Source organism: Lagopus muta, chromosome 3 (genome assembly GCF_023343835.1).
Source record: "Lagopus muta isolate bLagMut1 chromosome 3, bLagMut1 primary, whole genome shotgun sequence".
Lineage (NCBI taxonomy): Eukaryota > Metazoa > Chordata > Aves > Galliformes > Phasianidae > Lagopus > Lagopus muta.
This window is the reverse complement of record NC_064435.1, coordinates 22114193-22132636: the sequence shown is the minus strand read 5'-3', so window position 1 is coordinate 22132636 and position 18444 is coordinate 22114193. Positions and strand designations below refer to the sequence as shown.

Sequence of the window (18444 nt, the reverse complement as noted above, 5' to 3'; positions counted from 1 at the left end):
TTTCCTTGGCAGGGATACATGGTTAGCATTCATCAGCAGTCACAAGCAAGTGAAGGCTTGTCTGAAGACAGATGCTGTTCCAGTCGAGTCTTTGATTGGCCCACTTGTACTTGTGCTGTATGACATGACCTTTAATTATACAATCAAACAACTACTTTTTCCGCAGGGCATTTGCCTGATTCAATGCCCTGTTGGATAAGAGTGCTCTGGGAACTTGAGTTGCACAGAAAGGGAGGTTTCTGGTTAGAGTTATCTCAGCTAAGCGAGGGGAGATTTCTTCTGTAGTTTGATGAGGATTCTAGCTACCTTTAATTGTTCTATTAAACTTCAGTTGATTTCTCATCACCAGCATGCTATTAAGTCCTTCAGATTCCTTTTGAACTTTTACCATACACAGCCTTCTGTAGCAAGGTTCAGAGCTCACATCCCCCTGCTTGCTTCAAGCCTACCTGTGCTGACTTTCTGCATAGGCAAAATGAGCAAATGGTTAATCCTTATCTGTTCTCATGTGCGTGTGTCTGCACTGGAATCTGAGCAGGAGTCAGTGAGTGTACCCGGGGCTTTTGAAAGCTTGTAGCATGCCCAGAAGGCAGCCATGATTGTTGTTAGCTGCGATAGTTTGGTCTGACTGCCTATGCAGTTTTCAGATACAGCCATACACTGTGGTATTTCTGGCTCTTGGAAAAAAGAAAAAAAGGCAATGTTGACAACTGAAAGAGAAAATGACAGGAAGTGTATGGGCGGTCTTTTTTTCCAAAATGAATGCCATTGTAGAAAAGTGGATTTTATCTCTGATGCAGCCCCAGAATTTCTGTGTGACGCTGAGCTAGTCCAGTAGACTACACTTTTCCCAGATGGCCATTAATTATGTGTTTGAAATCATGGGGTATGATTTGCAGAAGTGCTGAGCACTCACAGCTGCAGTTGACGTCACTGAGAGCTGTACTTTGTACATGCAAAGTGCTCTTTAATGCCAAGTTCCATGAAAAATCAGTTCCTTTGTATCTCAGTCACTCCAATTAGCAGATACTTTTGACCTGTATTTCTCTGTGGCTGTTTCCTTGTTTGAAAGGAAGACTAGTACTACCTGTTATCTGATTAGGATTTCTGAATTCTCAGGCCCTACAACAAAAAGCATTAAGGTGCAGCCCACTAAAATAGTAAATATGTTATTCAGAGAGGATTTCCATCGTGTGTGAGGTATGCGTTCAAAATCTCAACATTGCCCATCCTGAGCATTAATCTCACAAAACACTAATCTACTGATCATGTAACAGGCAGATACTGTCATTAACCAGAAACCACATTTGGACTACCCAAGTAGAATTAGTTATAGCATTTCCTGTTTTTTTTTTTTTCCTGTATCTTTCCAACTCCTGGCAGGGTATTTACTTAGCATCTTTCCCAGAATCATAGAATGACTTGTGTTGGACGAGACCTCAAGGATTATCAGGTTCCAACCCCCTGGCTGCAGGTTGCCAACTGCTAGGTCAAATACTTGATTGGGTTGCCCAGGACCCCACCTGGCTTTGAACACCTCTAGGGATGGGGCATCCACAACATTTCTGGGCAGTGTATTTCAGCACCTCACCACCCTCTCAGTGAAATACTTCCCCCTGACATCTAACATAAATCTTCCCTCCTGTAGTTTAAAACCCTTTCCCCCTGTCCTATTGTTATCTACCCATGTAAAAAGTTGATTTCCCTCTTGTTTATAATGCCCCTTTAAATATTGGAGGGCCATCATGAGGTCTCCTCGTAGCTTTTTCTCCAGTGTACGAGCCCAGCTCTCTCAGCCTGTTTTCATAGGAGAGGTGTGCCAGCCCTATGATCATCTTTCTGGCCCTCCTCTTCAGCCTCTTCTCTGCCTCTTCAGGCACTGGAATGGACTGCCCAGGGAGGTGGTGGAATCACCGACCCTGGGGGTGTTCAAGGAAAGACTGGATGTTGCGTTGAGGGACATGGTTTAGTAGGAGCTATTGGGAATAGGTGAACAGTTGGACTGGGTGATCTTTTAGGTCTTTTCCAACCTTAGTGATTCTATGATTCTATGATTCTATGATTCTCTGGGCCCTCCTGAAAAACTCAGTATCTTTCCAGTGCCAGGGCCTCCAAACCTGTACTCAGTACTTCAGATGGAGCCTCATAAGGGCAGAGTAGAGAGGGACAATTTTTGACACTTCAGGTCAAAGCAATCTGATCTGCATTTGAAAATTCTTGTATTTTTGTTTCATTTTGTCTTCTAGAAAATACTTGCAACAACAAACGTCTGGACCTTGTCTTCATCATTGATAGCTCTCGCAGTGTACGTCCGTATGACTTTGAAAAAGTGAAAGAGTTCATTTTAACAATCTTGCAGTTCCTGGACATCAGTCCTGATGCCACTCGAGTAGGCCTGATTCAGTATGGCAGCACTGTCAAACATGAGTTCTCACTGAAGACGTTCAGAAGGAAACAGGAGATTGAGAGAGCAGTGAGGAGAATGATGCACCTGGCGACTGGCACCATGACCGGACTGGCTATCCAGTATGCTGTGAACATTGCGTTTTCAGAGTCAGAAGGGGCTCGACCTTTGAACCAAAATGTACCTCGCATTATCATGATAGTGACAGATGGGAGACCACAGGATCCGGTGGCAGAAATTGCTGCTAAAGCTCGCAACTCTGGAATTCTGATTTTCGCCATTGGAGTGGGAAGAGTGGATATGAACACACTCAAGTCCATTGGGAGTGAGCCACACGAAGAGCACATCTTTCTAGTTGCTAATTTCAGTCAGATTGAAACGCTGACCTCCGTCTTCCAGACTAAACTTTGTGGTAAGGTTTTTATATATTGGTTTGAATGCATAGATGAAAGTAAAACATTGGGGAAAAAAAAAGTCATGTATTGTCATTAGTTTTTTTTTTAATATGGAACCTAATCTGTTAGAAAATGTACATTGAAAAAAAAGGGAAACTAGCTAAACAGTATTCAGAACAACAATTATACATATGGGGAAAAGCTCATTCTACTGCTCAGTGCCGTAAAATATTATTCCTAGTGATCGTAAGCAGCAAGGCAAACACACACACATGATTTTCCTATTCACTTCTGTTTTAGATAAGCTGTTTAATTTACTGATTTTAAAAGTGATTTCCTTTAGTAGTGAAACTTCAGACTGATAAAAGTTACTATTGGTTGTTGGCTATTAAAAAGATTCTGTGGTATTCCTCACCCAAATCTGTATTAACTAAATACAAACAATTATCTTGTAGAATGCCTTGTGACTGGAAGAGGCGTAACTATACAATTATGTTATAGTATTTGTATTCTATCCATTTTAAATACAAGAAATTAGGAAAAGCTGTTACCATGATTTTCATTCATTCCATAAAGTAAATAATATCTTAATGGATATTAATTTACAATAGAGAAATCATTTCCATCTGTAATTCCCAGATAAAAAAAAAACCTTTACAAATACAGTGTCATGCATAACTTATTTTACTCCAGTCTGGGTACTCAATATAATTTTAGTTTTTCCTGAGATAAGTTTGAAGGATCTTCATAGAGATTTGGCATGAAAGTGAAGAATTTACAGCAGAGTCCAGAAAATGAATACATGATGATATTGAATGCTCAATCATCTCTAGGGATGCTTTTGCCAGGAAAGAACTGAGGCTTATTGTCAAGATAGCCTGGAGAATTTTCATTACGTGGTATTTTCCAGAATTGTTTCAAAGAGCAACAGAGCTCCAGCTGAACGGCATCAGCACAAGACACCATCACAGACAATCATCACATCATTGATTTTTTTTCCTGTTTTTAACTTGCCATATTATTTTCTGGCATAATGTACATTTAGAAAAAACAACAAAGAAAGCAAACTAAGCATGAATTGAGAGCTTAAATGGAACAGATAGCAAATGATATAAAATTCAATTTTATTGGATTTTTAATAGCATTTTAGAAACAAATCCAGTGCAAGTACTATTTATTCCTTTTTTTTTTCCCTGACTAAGCAGTGCCCAGTAAATGTATTAAAGTTTTGTAGATCACCTTTAATCCAAATAGACATGATCCTCAATAAAACCATTCACCCTGCAGATGGAGGAGTATGGAGGTCACAAGGATTGCTGCTGCCTCCCTTTCTAAGGGAATGCCTCCACAACATTTGCTGTTTCAAGAGCTGAAGGTGAGATACAAAACAACCACTTACAAATCCAAGTTCAACAAAGAACTTAAGGTGCCAGCATTCTGTGGATTTCAACTTAAAGGACTACATCATGTTAGATAGGATCTGTAATGTTTTGTTGAGTGTGGGCTGTGAAGAGCGTTCAGCTTGCTGAATTTCATAGAATCATAGAATACCCCAAGTTGGAAGGAACGCACAAGGACTGTGAAGTCCATCTCTTTGCTTCACACAGCTCCACCCAGAGTTCAAACGTTTGACTAAAAGGAGAGTGTTGTCCAGACATTTCATGAACTCCAGCGGCTCAGGACTGGCCCTGCTGCCCTGGGAAGCTTGTTTCAGTGTCCACCTCCCTCTGGTGAAGAATCTTTTCCCACCATTTAACCCGCCCCTCCCCTGACGCAGCTCCATGCCGTTCCCTCAGGCCCTGTCACTGCCCCTCCGCTCCCTGTGAGGAGCTGCAGCTGCCATCAGGCCTCCCTTCAGCTCCTCAAGGTGCTGTGGGCTGCACAAACCAAGGGACCTCAGCCACTCCTTGTATGCCTTGCCTTCCCTATCTTCACTGCTCTCCTTTGGGTGCTCTCTATTGGTTTTATGTCCTTTTTGTATCTTGGTGCTCAAATCCGCGCCCAGTGCTCGAGATGAGGCTGCACAGCACAGAGCAGAGTGGAACAAGTCCTCCCCTCCCCGGTTGGCAGTGCTTGGCTGTTGCACTGCAGAGTACAGTTGGCCCTTTAGGCTGCTGGGGCACGCTGCTGACTAGATTCAACTTGCTGTTAAGAGAAAATTGTAACTTGGACACCTTGGTTCTTTCCTGAATCAATTCAAGGCACCCCTATGGTCGCAATCTGCTAGGCTTCATGCCTTGGGAAAAGAACTGGACTCTTCAGTTGTGTTTGGACTGTCCTTATGTCTATGTATTAATGGTTCTTATGAAGAGAATAATTTTGCCAAATGATGAAGCTGTGTGGGCAAGGTAAAAAGTAAAATGAATTAGCCATAGTTACCCTATCAGGGATTTCCCAGTCCTTAGCAATTAAATTCTCAGAAGAATCCATTTAAACTGTGCGGGCTTTCCCTGTGGTTTCTGCATCTGGCTTCTAAAGGTTCAGTGGTGCCAGATACAATAGTTCAGGCCAGGGCATCCCATGGACCTCTTTCTATTGCCAGTCAGCAAGGTAAATTAGGAAGAAGCAATGTCTTGGGAAATCAGAAGCAAGAGAAGTGAGATGAGATGAAAACTTAGAAAGGAAATGGAATTAGAGATAGAATCCAGGAAAACAGATGGAGATTAAGTAGAAGAAGAGCGAGAAAGACAAAGAAGTTGGGCTGGAGCAGTCAGAAGCAAGTAGTCTTTTTTATCCTCCTAACATAGAGTGTGGTGTCATCCTTATTTTATGCTTGAGGAACAAAACCACAGAATCAGGGCTAAAACTGTCAGCATCGTCCACTATAAAACTTTAAGTGCACTCAATGGTCTGATTTTCTGGAGCACTTTTAGCATGATGGAGTATATCAGCCACAACTCTACACCCATTACTTGCAGCTGAGAGCCCTGCATTCTTGCAAATCTAGTTGCAAGTACTTCTAGCTGAAAGCACAGTGTGTGAACATTGATGTGTCCTTGAAGATACTGATATTATTGACTTGTCTAAAGTCAAATAGGGAACCTGTGGCAAAGGTGGGGATAAAACCTAATTCAGAAGGCTCACATTCAAATTCCAAAACCATACAATTCTTTCTATTATTTCAGTCTCTTGTTTTGTCCACCAGACAGTTCCTACAAGAAGTCAGGCAGAAGTTGAGCATACAACAGCCTCTTTCAGCACAGAAAAAAAAATAAATGATATGTGAAGTTGGTAACAAGTTGCAGCAATATATTCTCAGAATGAACTCAGTTGCTCGGGATGCTTTTTTTTTTTCCTCCACTGTATAAGATTTGATAGTGGAGGTCTGAATGTTTTTGGAGGATTATTCTTGGAGGAATATTATGGACAAATATGGTGAGATTTTTTGATATGTAAACTGTTGACATTTTTATGTTTTTGTCATATTTTAAGTGCCTCTTTGGTCATAACAAACTGTACCTGATGTTGCAAACTAGTGAAATATAGCCAGCATGAAACTTATGTTTAGAAAGTATCAGAGATCATGAACTTGACTTTTAGAAAGACAGAAGAATGAACAGACCAGTAATACCAGCAGGTGTGCATTCACAAAGATAAAATCACTTGTTTTGTTATGGCAGACAGTGAGTTCAAATAAGCCGTTTAAGAGATTTGGGAATTGTGGTTTCTGTATTAGCAATAAATGCATAACTTTGGTAACTGTTCCAAAGACTCAATAAATAGTGTGTATTGTAAAAACACTGTTTTTTTTTTCCGCAGATGTTCCATGCCTATTACATGTGAAGTTATTTATTAGGCTTTTATGGTGGCTGCTAGAAAATTACTGTTGAATATCTATTCCATAAATTTGATGTTTGCCAGCCTAGCAGTATAATGAGCACATCGGTCCCTAATTGTCCTTGAGAAAAAAACAGATTATTTTCCACACATTATTCTCTGAGAACAATTCACCTGTATATTATAGGAGTGACATACCAACAGTGCTCTAGTGGAAGAAAAAAGTCAATGAGATTCATTACTTCCCCACAGAAAATCTGATATGGGAAAAAATAATAGCTAGGTAATGAATTTGGCAGAATAGACCTGCTTTTTTTTTCTTCCTGTCACAGTCTGTTGCATTTTACTATTTGCTATTAGAGACATAAAATATGAGCAGATTAAAAAAAAATAGGCTCAGGAACAGTTATACTCTAGAGTGTAGCTCAGCTCAGCTTCCTCTTATTGAGTTTCAGAGATGCTTGACTTCACTGTAGTCATATCTTGTCCAGACATTCCTCAAAATTAATAAACTGGCAAACAAGATTCTTCATCAGGTATTTTTTTTCCAATCAATCATTCTTTCTTAGTGTTGAGCTGTAGGGTACTTCATTCAGGAAATTAAATGTTCTCTAGAACAATTTGTAATTAAATTACACTTATTTCTAAATTTGAATGTGGTGCCTGTTTCATTGTTTTCATGGAACCAATAAGTAATTAGTGTTTCCAGATGCTCTATTGTAATTTTTCGTTGTTTATATCTCTCTTCCATAAGTAATTTCAAATGCTCTTCATAAGTAATGTCCAAAATGATGTCACCATTGTCAACCAGACAGATTATATATAAAGTCCTATTTTTATTACAAATAAAAGTATAATTCTGTTTGGTAAGGGTTTTTTCTATACTCAACTGTAGGCTTAAGCTTCCATTTTTGTCTTGACTGTTGAAATTTAACTCGGGTTTTTTAAATGACTTCAGTAAAGTATTTTTAAACCATTTGTAACAACAAATAAACAAATCCAGTCATTAATAACTTCTTACTTTTTTCTTTCAGTGCCCCATTTGTGCAGTATAGCTGAGCATCGCTGTGATCATTTCTGCATAAATACCCCAGGCTCCTATGTATGCAGATGTAAACAAGGTTACATCCTGAACGCTGACCAGAAGACTTGCAGCAGTATGTTATCTTTCTAAACTATTCTTTCTTGTGCCACTCAAAAGCACTTAATGTCAGTGGTTTGAGTTGGGTTCGTAAAGAAGATCTGAACTCATTGTGTAATTATAGGTAATCACAAAGAGTCTAAAAATGTGAAGTAGTATTTTGTGTGGTTTTTTTAATGAAGTTCTTGCAAACCTTTGTCAAATACTTCAAGTTAAGTATCAAGCAGTAGTGCACTGTAGCTACGTAAAGTTGCATTTGAGTTTATTGATGTAATAAGTTCAAGAATGAAGCAACGATCAAAGAAACTGTTCCATCATCTCGTATTAAATGATCACAACTAATTTAGTAACCTGTCTACATACTGGTTGCTTTTCCTGAGTGGCACAGTAAGGGACAATAAACCACATACTACAAAACTGGGACGTAACTTGCCATTCTGGAAAACTTTATAAACTCTGCATGAAATACAACCTTAAAATCTTTCAGAAGAGAGTTTCAAAAGTCCTTGTGCTCTCATTTGTTCTATAAAAAATTGTTTGCTTTTAAGCAATTGGCTTTAACTGTATAATTCATAGTAACATATTTCAGTTTAATTGTGATCTTTGTAAGTAGTATTTCTTTTGTCCATTTTGTCTTGCATCCTCATAATTAACAGCAGATTACATGAGAAAGACGTGCCAAATTTATTTCTCTATCCACAATTATTTTGAATTAATTGTGAGGTAATAAGTTTTATCACTTGTGAAAAATACACTTGCTAAAAATGCAGTTCCTTACCCCACAGAACTCCATGGATTCAAAGCAAATTTGCCAAACCGATTTTAGTTGCAAGAATTATTTTGAGAAATGTCTTTTGAAAGAGATGAGAAAGCCATCATGGTGAGGGCAAAGGATGTCCCCCTCACAATACGTGATTTAGAGATGAGGGGAAGGATGCAAGCTCAGATCCTGCCCTTGTATCTCAACGTCTTAATCAAGTAGTTTGGGATTAGGGGTTTCTTTGTCTCCTCTGTGATGACTGAAACAATGGGAATATGTCAGTGTCTGAGAGGACTCCGCAGATTGACTATTAGACTTTTACATCTGCAGTGGGACACAGTTTTAGTCAGAGCCTCAGCAACTAGATACGGGGTCCAGAAGATTCCAGTGCTGAAATTGTATGGTGAATTTTGCTGGTGTACGGAGACAAGTTCAGATTCTTTGGGTTGTAGGAGGAAATTGCTTTTGAATTGTTCACCTATTATAGTGTTGAGCCAGGGGATGAGCTAGTTTGAGGAATCATTGTTTTATTTGCCCTTCTCACCAGCATCCCTTATAAAATGTAGATATATGTCATACACAGCTGTCTGAATTATGTTTCGTGTTTTCCACAATTTATTCAACATTAAATTTGTATGTTTATTCCGGCTTTTGTTTCTTTAAGAAGAAGCAAAAAAATTAAATGTAATCTGAAATATTTCCTAATTATTGCTTGGTTTAGCAGCTGAGCCAAACAAGAATAGTGACAAGAACAGTTTTTAGACAGCCTGTTCTCTATTCTGCCATGTATTTGTACTTCCAAAATGAGTGGTTGGAATCCCAAATGAAGGCTCCAACTCTTCAATCATATTTCAGTAATCTTCCCTAACTACTTCTTCCCGTTTTTCTCCTTTTTAAGTTCTTCTCATTTAGGAGTTTTGTATCTATTTCTTTCATCATTGTTCTGGAATTTACTTAAAATACAAAATCTCTCCTTTCTTAAAATTTCTTCTTACACATTTTTTTCCGTCCTCACCCCTAACATCAGTTTAGACAATTGAATTCAGAGAATAATACTGCTAAAACTGGAAAATAAATTTGGTTCAACTAAGGGTACAAAATAGAAAAAATTTTAATTGCGAGTATGAAAAATAGTTTATTGTGTCTTCTGTTGTATTGTGTTATATTTTCATTGTTTTCATTAGCCAGTAGTTCAGCTTATGCTCACTGCACTGCTGCGAATTACAGATTAATTTTTAAGACAGTTTTGGAATGATATGGAGTTTTCCTCCTGATGGCCTATGCATGGTAGCATGTGTTGCTTTTATACAACTTTTACAATTCACTGCTTTACTATTCATTTTAAAAAAATTTTGTTATGACAGAGTTTTCCCTATTTATCTATCACACATGATATGCTCGACTATGTACTTGTTTTGATCATCAACCAGATGGTAGTAGATCTAAGTTTGCTGAATATGAAAGGGACACAAGTCATTCCATGTATTTGTAGCCTACTGTTCTACATTACCAAACTATAAACTAGTTTTGACAATCGCACTCAAAATCTAAGATTAGACTATAAATCATATAAATAGTTTATATTAATTAAAACAGTATAAAAGCTCAGAGAAATAACAGAATTCATGAGTAAAGGGGACCAAAGCTGGAGAAACTGGGCTGCTTGTTTTTGGAATGACGCTGAGCAGTAGTGATAGAAGAACCCGAAGTCTGTGACCATGTTACTTTAGAAGTTATTTTTCACCCGTGCACAGGGACAACATGTTCTTCACTTGACCTCTAAGTAAAATAAATCTGCATTATATTGATGTTTAGTGCAGTACATGATCAACATAAAACATATATATTTATCTAAGTTTTGAGTGTACTTCTTAGCTCGTTCGTGAACAGTTTCCTCACATGTATATTTTAATACTTACTAAATTAAACAGTGAATAAAAAATGAACTGTGTGAACATAAATATATATTCTTTTCAACTTTTGGAACTCTTTTTTATGTTGTGAGAGTACAGCATGTTACTGTTCAGTTCTTACAAGCCCTTAGCCAAATGACTTAAATCAGCAGTGAATTAACAGCTTTGCTCAAGGCTGAAGAAGGGCATTCCTCTTTTGAGTGGATGGTAGTTTTGTTACTTAATGCATTTCAGTTCTGCATGGAAGTCCTTCCCCCTGTATTCAGCAGTAGTGAGGCCACACATTGAGTATTGTGTTCAGTTTTGGGTCCCTCACTACAAGAAGGACATTGAGGCCCTGGAATGTGTCCAGAGAAGTGCTTTGAAACTGGTGAGGGGTCTGGAGTCTTACGAGGGGTGTCTGAGGGAGCTGGGATTGTTCAGTCTGGAGAAGAGGAGGCTCAGGAGAGACCTCGTCTACAACTTCCTGAAGGGAGGTTGTGATGAGGAGGGGTTTGGCCTCTTTTCCTAGGCCACAAACAGGACCCGAGGAAATGGCCACAAGTTGTACCAGAGGAGATTTAGGTTAGACATAAGGAAAAACATTTTCTCTCTTTTTTTCTCAGAGAGTGGTCAGGCACTGGAATGGCTGCCCAGGGAGGTGGTGGAGTCGCCGTCCCTGGCAGTGTTCAAGAGGCGTCTGGATGAGGAGCTACGAGATGTGGTTTAGTGCTTGTGGTAGCAGTGGTAGTGGGAGAACAGTTGCACTAGATGGTCTTGTAGGTCCTTCCCAACCTTGTGATTCCATGATTCTATGGAAGAAAAAAAAGTGCTGTATTTGTGATTTGTTGCATTCCACATGAAAGGAAAAAAAAAAAAGTTCAACTCACCTATCTTCCAGAACAAAGTCCAGAAAAAAATGTTCCTTTGTTCAACATAAGATGTTCTTGCATTTGTGATGGTTTTTTTTTTATTTAGATGGTTTTGCATCCATGCAAAAGATGGAAATCATTGAGGTGGTTTTGTATTCATGCAAGGATGAAAACCTCTTTTTTGCTCCTTTCACCAAATCTGATCTAACTTTTCTAGAGAAAAGTGGCTATGGCAGATAATGGCTGTTCTATACTCATTGCACTGCTTGTTTAGTTTCATGTCTTTCATTCTTCTGTAGTTATACTCAAATCTTATGTTAATACACAAAATAGTACAAAAGAGCATATATGACTGAAAAAAATTACTTATTTTTGGATGTTTATATTGGAACAAGAGAGTTAAATTACTGTTTATGCTGTTCATCATGCCACATGATATGAAGCAGAGAGCTATAAAGTAAAATTAGTATTTGTTTGGCTAATGTCCTTAAACATGTTCCAGAATGTGGTTTGTTTTTTTTTTTTTGTAGCTGTAAATTATAATTATGTGTTGAGCAGTTTCCAGGCCTGATCCTGAGCAACACAAAGTACTCTGCCTTCCAGGGATTTCACTGGGGAAACTTGGGATTCTCAGAAAGCCACTCTTTTTGGTCTGTGTTAAAGGCAGACAGTTGTGCTTCATTACACCAGGAACTGAACTGACCTTGTTTGCTGTAGTAATTTTGCTAATGAGACTTGTTGTTGGGAGGGGTAACTTGTATTTTGCATGAAACAGAAAAATGATAAAACTCAGAAATTGAATGTTCATGAATCTTTTCATTTTCATTTTCTTTGACAGAATATTGGCATGTTCTGTGCTAAAATGAGCTCAATTCTAAAGAGCTCTTCATAGCTTCCTGAAATTTATTTTCAATCTATAGTCAACCTGTGCAATATAGAAGGTCGAAGAACTTCATATTTGTGCCATTCTGCCTTGTAGCTCAAGACCTTTGTGCTGTGGAGAAGCATAACTGTGAGCAGATTTGTGTGAACACGCCTGGGTCTTATGTCTGTCAGTGTTATGAAGGGTATGAGCTTGATGCAGATGGAAAGAATTGTGTTGGTGAGTATGAGTTTAGCCATTTGTGTTTATCTCTTGAAACAAACCAAAGAGAGGTCGAATGTAAAGTAATGACCAGTTTAGACCTGATAATGATGGGAAGCTCTCCTCTCTCACGAGTGATAAAGATAGAAGAATGTATGTTGGCATGTTTTTAAGCCTTTGCCTATAATTTCACACAGCAAGTAACACTATTGACTTGGAACTATGTACGTAATGTTTTACTGTATATCCATGCAGGTGACCAACATTGTACTGATGTGATATGTAATATAACAATTTTTCAAGGAAAACATTATTACCATACATGTATCTCACTTCTTACTTCTTCCTCATTAATACACAGTAAATATTTTTCAAATGTTCTAGTTAGGCTGTCACCCTTCTCATACATCCCACACATTTCAGGAAAATATTATCTTCTAGAATCAAATGCATGCACTCACACTCATGCACACATGCACACACTCATGCATAATAACCTAGAGAGTCTTTAAAGAAAAAATGTTTAATTTGTTAGGTATTCTCTTCAGGCAAGCACTTAAATTCGTGCTTAATTTCAAGCACATGCTGAGTTTCCATGGAAGTAAATCCAAGTTGAATGCTTGGCCCCAAGTTTTGCCATAGGCCACCACAAATTACCAGGAAAACCAGCTTCCAACAATTCACACTTTCTTGTTTGTTTGGCTTTTTTAAGAACTCTAATGTAATACAGTCTCTCTTTTATTACTTTCATAGAGTGATTATCTTGCAGAATAATCCTATTTTGAGGTGCAAAATAGATATAATTTATGTATGAAATTGAAAATTCCACTTGCATTTCACTTGGGACACAAAAAGGAGGTTTTATTTTTTTTTTTTTACTTAGAATAACATGAAAGATAACATGAAAATTCATGACTTCTCTTGGCAGGTTCTTGTATCCGTGGTTCTTTTTACCATATATTTTCATCTGATATATTCACACTTAGTGCCATGAGCTGTTATTACTATTCTGTTCTTTTCCTGTTCTCTGAGGGGCTAATTTTTCTATTTAAGGACCAAAGGCCATGTTAATTGTTTTATCCACAAAGCTGTCAGACATTTACCTGGATGGCAATAAGTAAATAAAATCTCACAACAGGAGATTACAGTGCATCCATTTAAAGCGGCCACTGAATGGACAAGCAAATCTGTGAAAAATGTGTAGATTAAGCAGTATTTTCAGCAGTAATTGTGGCTAGTAGAGCAGCATCATCTGCCTTTTTAAGCAGCTTTTCAGTTAGCTGTCTTTTATATGACCAAAATCCTGTCAGTTCTAGTATGGTGGAGATGAGCCCTACTTTCTCCATTATGCTGCTGAGCAGGCAGTCTTCTCAGTATTAGTCCCACTCTCTCCATCTTCTTGGTGTTGCTGTCTTTCCTGGCACCAGTGGACTGTCTGCAATGCTGCTGCAGCTGTTGGGCTCGGGCTCTCTTCACCTGGCAGTGATTTGGCTGCTGGCACCTGTCTGCAGTCCTGGCACTGACACATTTTTTGGCTTATTTCTAGGCGTTAACTGGTCTTCCATTAGTCTCCTTTTCTCCTTCCTCACTTTATTTTTCATTCTTCTAACTTAACGTTACCATTTCTTCCTAGGGTTTATTCCACCCTTTTTCCTAACATATTTCATTCTCTTAAGACTAAAAACCTATGTAGACATTAGTAGTGATACAGCAATAGCAGAGAAGGGTGATCTGTGCTGCCTGCAGACCAGAGAGGACAACATGAGCAGCCAGAGTGCAGAACTGGTAACTGGAAGCGAAAGACGGCTCTGACAGTCTTGGTAACTACTTCTAAGCAAGAAAAACATGGTGGAGCAAATCAGGGGAGATGACAACTGGATTCATTGCTTGCTTGTGCAAAATACTACTGTCATTCTTTTAAGAAAAAGATTATATTGAAGCAGTCATGGTTAACATTAAGCATTAACATTCTGGTTTCAATATCTTGACAGTACAGAAATGAGAAAATAGTAAGACTTAACAAAAATGAGGAGAATATCATTCTGCATTGGTCTTTTATAGATTTTGTATATTTACAGTAGATTACAGTGCTTCAGTATATGATATGTAAGTTTATAATTCTTCCCAATTTTTTAAAGGAAGATGGAAGTTCACTGGCAGCTTACTTGCTGATTGACAGCCTGTTGGCAAGTTTCACTTCTAAGCAAGGGCTACCAAAATGAAATGTGAAGCTGAAAGTGAAATTAAATTGTAGGCAGATTAATAATGCCAGTCTGGAATGCCAAGCCTGTGTGGAATAAGGGCTCAGGGAGGGAGTGGAAAGATAAATATGCATTTCCAAAACAGTGTTGCTCATGAAGGATTCTAAGACTAGTTGACCTATTTTAGTTGTCTCTCAACTTCCTAATCATTAGTTGGGCAGTTACAGGTATTTTGGCAGAACTGCATGTTTACTGAAGTTTAAATGCAAAGTGGAAGTGATTTATATGGACTGCTTCTTAGGGATGATGATGTATAGAAAAAAGATTATGTATTTTTTTGTGTACTTATTTGCTAATGTGTCTTCTAAAACACTTGAAAATGTGCATTTGGTTAGAATTTAAGAGGAAATCTGACTAATTATATAACACTTTAGATCCTTGTAGTAGATACTCAGCAAATATGTTTTTATATGATGCTATTTGGTGTGGAAACAGGAAGCTACTTGCCAGGAAAATGTTTTCACATGGTAGCCAGTAAGTAATCTAATTTGGCTTAATTCAGCTCAAGTATTCCAGAGGCTTAAAAGAAGCTCTTTCTACGTAACTAACTAGGTTATTTACTTTCCTGACTAGATGACCTTCAGTATCTTAGTATACCTGAGTGTGCATTGTTTGCAGAGAGAAGCCTATTACAGAGAAAAAAATTATTTAATTAAAACAAACTACTGACTCTTAGAAGTAGTTTGGGAGGGTCAGCAGCATAGAGTATAGAGTCATAAAAAATATTACTCAGTTGGCAAAGATGGGGAAACTGTCTCAATAAACATCTGTGTTAGATACATTAAGAGTTGAATAAACTTGCCTGCAGTGGGCCTGGCAGCTTTTGGGGGCAGGACATCTGCTTTGTGAGTTGTCTTTGATTTCTTCTGGGGCCTTCAGTGTAAGGAAACAGCTTAACCTGTAAAGAAATAAAGCAAAAAACAAAATTAAACACAATTAATTTTACTTCCTTAATGCTTTCATATGAGTGTGTCTGAGTAAACTCTGAAGTATTACATTAATACCCTTTTGGCAATCTATCTTGCAAATACGCATTTGTGTAATACATGACCAGACTTAAAAAATATGTGACTAGAATAACAGTGTTTTATTTCTTTCCCACAAATGGCATTGTATAAGCAAAATAGCAGTGAAAATCAGCTGAAGCTCTCAGGCTTCATAGTTGTGCCTAATTTTACAGGATGATTCTGTAGCAAAGTGGAAGGTATTGCTATCAGTCTCTCATGTATTCAGGCTGCTGGGACAGGTCTTGATAACTAATAGAGCTAGGAAGGAATTAAAGAAAACCAGAGCAATACCAGGGCTGGATCTGGACATACAGAAGACAAAACTAAATAAAATAAATTCTGCAACTTCCTGGTCTACAGTATGAAGATCTGGACAGAGCTAATGAGCGAGGCATGGTTTCCAGATTTGAGAAAACACAGTGAGAAAGTTCCTGACAGAGTTGATAAATGTTCAGAAAGTAGGAGAAATAATGTGGGACTCATGAAATCTAATTTGAAGTGCACTGCTTTTTGCAGAAAGGCTCTTTTGGACAAAAATTATGTCAGCTTTTCCTTCTCTTGTAGCTACTGTGTGTAACTAGTGTATAATTTGTATGTATAATAGTTCTGATTCTGTATTTCTAATTATACATGTTACTCTTGTTCTTTTTCAGTTGTAGACTACTGTGCTGTGGATAATCAAGGTTGCCAACATGAATGTGTTAGCACAGAGGACTCTTATTACTGTAGATGCCACCCAGGGTTCATTTTAAATCCAGACAAAAGAACTTGCAGAAGTAAGTTATTATAAGGTTTAATTATGAACAGTATGTACTCCTTCTTTCTAGTTCTCATTGTTCCTGGGAACACTGAATAGTATGTCGGGTATAGAAAATGATAGAGTGCCCTTGAAGCCAAATGTCATAAAAGTTAATAAAGCTGTTTTGAGCATTAGTTTGTTTTTATGGAGAGGATGTAGATGTAGAGGCCCCTTCTATGAACAGGCTCCTGTTCCAATAGTTTGAGCTTGTCTTGCATAGTCTCTTTGATTATCCAGATTTTTCATTTAGAGTATCATCTCCCTACCTAGGTGAATAAAGCTGTACAAGAGGATTTGTAATCATCTTGGCTGCTAAAATTAAACAGAGTGAATAGTTCCACATCAGAAAGACATTGCAGCCTATTTTCCTATGGATTTTCTTCCACACTGTATTCTTTGATACCTTATGCCAGAGGTATCTCTGAGAATATGAGCAGCCTCTACTAGCTGTGCCTCTAGTAGCTGTGGGAGCTACTGGGAATAGGTGAACGGTTGGACTGGATGATCTTGAAAGTCTTTTCCAACCTTGGTGATTTTATGATTCTATGATTCTACAAAGCTTCCATGTTTCTACCAGGCTATAATAACTTCAGAGGTTTGCTCGTTTCTCAAATTTAATTGGCACTGGACCAACAAGTTCTAAAGTTACCAGTATTGGAAGAGATATAAAGTGAAAGCAAACATACAGACCAGAAAATACTCTTGCCAAGGCTTTGCTTAGTTCTCCATAGAGTTTAATGTAATAATGAACTTCAGGAAGTATGAAGGGAAAGCCTTGATATACAGTCCTAATTGACTTTTTTTCTTGTAAAGACAGACCATGGTAACTATACCTTACTTTGCATTTATAGCTAGAAAAACCTCATTAGTTTTTAGGTGAGTGGAATTGCTGACACCAGTGATAAATTTAGCCTGTTATCTAATAATGAGAAGAACTATTTTTTCTCAAAAAAAAAAAAAAAATCCTAAATATAGCACTGCATTTCTGTGTTTTTACAGAGGGCATCTTTATCTTAAGAGAAGATTGCTCTGGGCATTAAGCTTGATACCTGTTTCACTTAATATTTAGAAAGAAAATGTCTAATTCAAACTGTACATCTGACCTCATGATCCTGAAAAAGAGACGTACTTCCAGAAGGTGTCATACCTCTACTGTATTTTCCTTGACTGTATAGGGAGCTGCATGTTTTGCCAGACCAGACACCTGATTTCTAGATAAACAATCAGAGAATTCCGAGAGATGAATTTACTTCATCCCCAAGGGACAGATTATACTTGAAATCAGTTCATGTTGCTTGTAGTTTGTATGAAGAAGCCCATTTATCAAATATCTGTCAGCTAAGAGCTGGCTGAATTCTCTTGTACTTCCATATCCATATGTTTTGGAAATCTAGTATAGTGTAAGTGCATTCCGCTGCCCAGGCAAAAATTCTTGCAAATTCCTTCAATTTAAGATCAGGAATTTTAATCAGTGTTTTCTCTTCCAATTTGAATTGATCAAAGACTTTCAAACTGCATCTTTTACATAATATTTTATGTCTTGAGTTGTTTGTAGCTTATTGTCTGATCCTATGAATTGTTTTAACCTATTTAACTTGATGAGCTATAGACTCTGGAAGCTGAAAGAATGTTCTGTGAAAGTAGTATTTCCCACTTGTCCTATTTCTGTCCTCTGCTTTAATTGTTGGTGGAGATGGGACATTGGGCTATATAGATCTTCAGTCTGATCATGTGCTGCTGTTTTTGTGTTACAAGCATTAAAGCTTTCAAATGTTGGTTGGACAGAATCTCTGGAAGTCATCTATTTCAGCCTTTTCTTTAAAGTGGAGCTGCCACAAGATGAGGTCAACTATAGTTTTGTCTAATTGAATCTCAGAAAGCTCCAATAGAGAATCCACAACCTGTCTGTGCAGCCAGTTTCACTGCTGGTCTGTCTTTCCAGTGAAGAACTTTTTCCCATGCCAAACCTGAATCACCCAAGTCAGTGATCCTTGTTTTATCATCTGACGCTACCAAGAAAGGTTTAGATCCACTACCTTTGTAGTGACATAG

At 37.9% G+C, this 18444-nt stretch overlaps 1 protein-coding gene across 8 annotated transcripts in view; it reads left to right on the top strand.

Moving 5' to 3' along the window:
* Nucleotides 1-18444, top strand: part of MATN2 (matrilin 2) — a 67742-nt gene that overhangs the window by 21821 nt on the left and 27477 nt on the right. For all 8 annotated transcript variants that reach the window (XM_048939986.1, XM_048939991.1, XM_048939990.1 and 5 more), the window contains exons 3-6: nt 2247-2816; nt 7611-7733; nt 12221-12343; nt 16247-16369. In XM_048939986.1, the coding sequence (XP_048795943.1) occupies nt 2247-2816; nt 7611-7733; nt 12221-12343; nt 16247-16369 (939 nt within the window). The remainder of the gene's footprint in view (nt 1-2246; nt 2817-7610; nt 7734-12220; nt 12344-16246; nt 16370-18444) is intronic.